General features: G+C 50.9%; 1 protein-coding gene across 2 annotated transcripts in view; it reads left to right on the top strand.

Annotated features, from left to right (window-relative positions):
• LHX2 (LIM homeobox 2) overlaps positions 1-4,734 on the top strand; it is a 24,031-nt gene that overhangs the window by 2,072 nt on the left and 17,225 nt on the right. The window contains exons 2-3 of one of the 2 annotated variants that reach the window (XM_010570715.1): positions 812-933; positions 3,788-3,990. In XM_010570715.1, the coding sequence (XP_010569017.1) occupies positions 814-933; positions 3,788-3,990 (323 nt within the window). In that variant the 5' untranslated portion in view covers positions 812-813. Of the gene's footprint in view, positions 1-666; positions 934-3,784; positions 3,991-4,734 lie in introns of those variants that run through there. The other variant, XM_010570714.1, reaches the window with a different exon arrangement.

The raw sequence follows: 4,734 nt of genomic DNA, 5'->3' as shown, positions 1-4,734 counted from the left end.
GCCGCGTGCCCGTCCCATCTGGTGCCCATCCAAGTCTTCCTCCTTCCCCCTGGCTTTTTTTTTTTTTTTTTTTTTTTTTTTTTCCCCAATGAGCTCCGGCGGGCTGGGGGAGGAGCGGGGGAAGGAGCAAACTTTGCCCCTGAGCTGCCGCCGCTGCCAGCCCTCCGGACCGTGAGTGCGTACGGTGGGCACCCGCCCCGTCCTCCCCGCAGCACCAGCCCGCTCCCCGCCCGCCGCAGCCTCCCGCTCCCCTGCTTTCCTCCTCTCAGTTCCGCACAGTACGATGTAGGGGGCTTGTCGTTATTGCCTTTTCGATTTTTTTTTTTAATATTTATTTCTCACTGAAGATGGTTTAATTTTTTTATACTTCTATTATTTATTAATCCCTCCCAACCGTAAACCTGCCCAGCCTTCCGCCAGCTGGGCCAGAGCATAAAGCCTGGGACTGCACCTGGGGCAATGAGCCCTGCACTGAAGAAGCCTCCTAGAGGGATGTGCCGGGGCCGCGCAACAGACTAGATCCAAGCCCCGAAGCTCACACCACCAGTTCTCCCCTCTCCCTCGCCCCCTCCGCCCGCCTTTTCTGCCCCCCATCCATCCCCTCGAAACCTCGGATCAGTGCCTGCGCTGCGCTCCGGAGACCTTTGCCGGGGCGAAAAGCCCGGAGCCCGAGGAGAGACGGGGCGGCCGTGCTAGATGCATGGGGGAGGGCTCCGGTTAATGCAAGTTCTGGGCTCCTGCAGGGACCCCGACAACTGTCAGCAGCAGCAGCAGCAGCAGCAACTCGGGGCCTCCTCCTCCGCTTCCTCAGCGATGCTTTTCCACAGCCTGTCCGGCTCGGAGATGCACGGGGTCATCGACGAGATGGATCGGAGAACCAAAAGCGAAGCACCGGCCATCAGCTCGGCTATAGACAGGGGAGAGACCGAAACGGTAGGAGGCGAAGGAATGGGAGAGTCGTTCAACCCCCTAAACATAATAAACCCCTCAAAGATACAGCTTTCCCCTTAAAATAACAGATCAGGGGGAAACGTATGCAAAATGCTAAATCAGAAGAAAATTAAGCATAAAGGCACCCCGAAAGATTAAATAAAACCGTGGGGAAAGGCATGAAACTGTTAATTATTAATAATATGCATAGTAATAGTAACGCTTGGGTGAAAAGAACGGTACTGCTCTTGCGAGAAAACAGAAAGAGAGACCAGCCTTTTGGTAGCGTCCAAGAACTCCTTCCCTTCCCCCAGCCTGTCCGGCCTTCCAAAGTTTTTAGGAAGAGGCAAAGTATGCTTTTATACAGATAACATTTTGGCACAGAGAATTTTTTGTCTGCAGAATGGAAACACAAACATCAAAGAATCCAGTTCTGTGTTATTTTTCAGGTAGGATGTCTATGCTGAGGTAGCCTTTATAGCATTTATTTAAAAAAAAAAAAAACCAAACACAACCAAATTCGAGTGCCTTTAAATTATGATTTTAAAAAATAATTTTAATATATATGAACACTGGGTTTGCGAACTTGGCTAACAGATCTAGAAGATATGTTTCAGGGAGACGGATGGGTGCAATTTTTTATAACTTTACCACTTTTTTTATCTTATGTCTGCTGATGCGTAGTACTTGTATATTAATACATTTAGATAATAAAAAGATGCATCCTTCTAATCGGCGTTAAGCTAGCAAAGTGGACGAGATTTGTGAAGTATGTTAACTGATTCAACGTTTCATGTATACTACTTTTTTGTTAAGAAATGATAATTCTGAAGTGAAATGATCCCGTACTTTGGTTAAATGCTGTCTCGTAAGTTGATACGGGCATATGCAAGAAAGATATCTGTTCTCGGTTTTTTAAAATTCATCAGTATCTGTTATTTCTTTTAATGCTATGTAGAAATTTGCTTAAAGGTGACAGTGAGAGTATTTAATACTGAAATACTGGCTGAAAAACAGCCTTTATACTATAAGGGTGGGACGTGATTTCTAATCTAAGCGGGTTTTGTTTTCTTTAGAAAAGTTACTATTTCTCCATACAGTTAAAAAATATCAAATGATCTCTCCTGGAATAAATATTGTGGCATGATACATTTATATATCTATATATAACGTATATGCATACACACGTGTATGTAGCAAATAGTGGGATAGGATACTGGATCCTTAAATACCTTTTCTGGATCTCAGAATATTTTTGTCACTGGAAAAGCAAACCAGAAAAATCATATTTCATTTAAAGTAAATTTGCAAGAAACTACTTTGGTTATAAAACGATCCCTGATCGGAGTTCAGTTAATGCCTTAAAGAAATAAGCTATCAGTGGACTTGTGTGGCTAACATACTAATGTAGTGCCATAATTTTATTTGATAGTGGGAATGGTGTAGTGCAAACAGTAGTGCTCATAGCGATGGGGTTTTGTGAGCTCTGCAAGTACTGGATGAAAGTAATCAGTCTAGCATATGCTGGGAAAAAAAGCTTCATTTTTTTTTTTTCGATTCTTCCCTATTAGTTGTCTTTTCTTTTTGCTTTGTGCAAGGACTTAAGGCTCTAGAGGAGGTAAAAGTAAACAAACAACTTCTCCCCCCCCTCCCCGCCCCGAATCAAAACAAGCAGCGTGTTTGTCACATCTGTAAAAAAATGTCTCGGGTTCTCTTGGACAAGAACAAATCTGCGGTGTGCTTTTGTGCAAAGCGGATAATAGTAAGTTTGGAACGAAATGGACAGCAGCGCATTGTCTGCCATAAACACTGCTCCACTCTGAGCCTCCTCTCTTGAATACTGTTTTAAGGTGCCGGCTAAAATAAATAAGCGTGCTTAAACGGTTTCCGATATTTTTCTCTCTTTCTTTTTTGGTAGAGGTTGACAGAATATGTATGTATTTGTTTTTTGCGGGGTTTCGATTGGATTGCGATTTGACACTAAACTATTAAATTATATAGGGGTTACATTTAGTTTTATTGCTTCCAAGTTTATCCCGGCATAATCTAAAGTGTTCTGTTGTTTTTTCCCCCGCTTTCTTTCCTACAACGTTTCCCACTATTTCGTTTTCCTGATAAAACATTCTGCACCTCGGATTTAGTAACGCTCCTCTCCTCCGCAGTTTTATTTACTGGTCCCTTTAGTGCTTTGGGTAACAGCAGATTTGGATACGTGTTGTTTGGAACCAGCTTGCAGAGCGCACTGTGTCTGTAGCACTGTGACTACTAGGGGGTTTGATCGTAATTCACTCGGAATTTTATAGCTAGGAAAATACACACACAGACACGCTCCGCATACACGCACTCACAGAGCATTAACTATGCAGACACTCTCAGTATATCCATAATAATAAATTTTAAAATTAACTATCTGCGATTTGCCCTGCTCTGTGATTATTGCGCCTGTTTATCGAACAGCATCTTTTCTTGTTCTGGGACTGGAAAATCCACACGGGGGAAAAAAAAAAAAAAAAAGAAAAAAATCCTGGGTCTCATCCGGACGCCTTCCCTGAAACCCAGGGTGTTTTTCTTCCTGCCTCTCCCTCCTCCCCGCCTCCTCCCGGGAAGGTGGGATGCTGCGGGACCCTGGGGACCCGCGTTCCCGGGCGCAGGAGGCAGGTCGGGGCGGCCGGGCTCGGGGCGGCCGGGCTCGGCCCCCCCCCCCGCTCTCCTTCTCCTCCGCTCCGCGTCTGCCAAGCCCCTGCGAGGAAGAGGAGAAGCCCGGCCCCGGCCGGGCAGGGGGAGGGGGGGGGGAGCCCAGCAGCGCCCAAGAGTTTCTCCCTCTCGCTAACGGTCTGTAATTGTTTTCCCCCAGCAGACCATGCCTTCCATCAGCAGTGACAGGGCTGCCCTGTGCGCCGGCTGCGGGGGGAAAATCTCCGACCGTTATTACCTCCTGGCTGTGGATAAACAGTGGCACATGCGCTGCCTGAAGTGCTGCGAATGTAAACTCAACCTGGAGTCCGAGCTCACCTGCTTCAGCAAGGACGGCAGCATTTACTGCAAGGAGGATTACTACAGGTACAGCCTGCCCCCAGCCTGGGAAGGGGGGGGGGGGAACCTGCTCGCTGCCCCCCACGCCGAGCGAACCCCGTCCCAAAGAGACTGCGGAGGGGATCCGTGGGCACGCCGTCCCCGTGGGGCAGCCTGTGGGCTCCTAAAACCTCCCACCGCAGAGGGATGCTCGTAGTGGGGATGGCCCCGTGTTCTCGGGAGGGGGGCACAGCCCGGGCACCGCTTCCCCCTCCCCCCTACCCCCCAGCCTCTTTGAGGGTCCGGGGGGGCTTCAAGCAGGCGTCCCCTGCCCGGCCTCCTCGGGTTGCGAAGGGGAAACGAACTGGCCAAGGCGAGCGGAGCGCCTCTCCAGCCCTGGACGGGCAGGGCACGGAGCGGCACCCTCACCCGTGGGAAGGGCTTGCCTTCCCCCCCGCTCTGTCCCTCGCAGGGCCCGAGGGGATGGGGCCGAGCCCCGGGCACGCTGTCAGCCCAGCCGGCAGCGGGGCTGCCCCTGGCCCGGCGGCGGTGCCTGCTGCCCGGGGCCCGGAGCCTCCCCCCCGGCCCCGGGGAAGCGTGCGGGGCGGGGGTCGGTGCGTTTTCCCGGCGGGAGGTGGGAAGCGGGACGGAACCCCCTCCGGGGGTCGGAACCCGGTGGGGCGGCTCCCGGGGAGCGAAGCCGTCCCGCAAACGTCCCGGCTTTGTGCCGCTGCCCCGGCCGAGGCAGCCGGCCCGGGCCCCGCAGCCCCTCTCCCTCTGCCGCCCTCCGGG

Source organism: Haliaeetus leucocephalus, unplaced genomic scaffold, assembly GCF_000737465.1.
Source record: "Haliaeetus leucocephalus isolate CR32 unplaced genomic scaffold, Haliaeetus_leucocephalus-4.0 Scaffold306, whole genome shotgun sequence".
Taxonomy (NCBI): domain Eukaryota; kingdom Metazoa; phylum Chordata; class Aves; order Accipitriformes; family Accipitridae; genus Haliaeetus; species Haliaeetus leucocephalus.
Note: the sequence above shows the minus strand (reverse complement) of the source record. Positions and strands in the feature narration are given on the sequence as shown.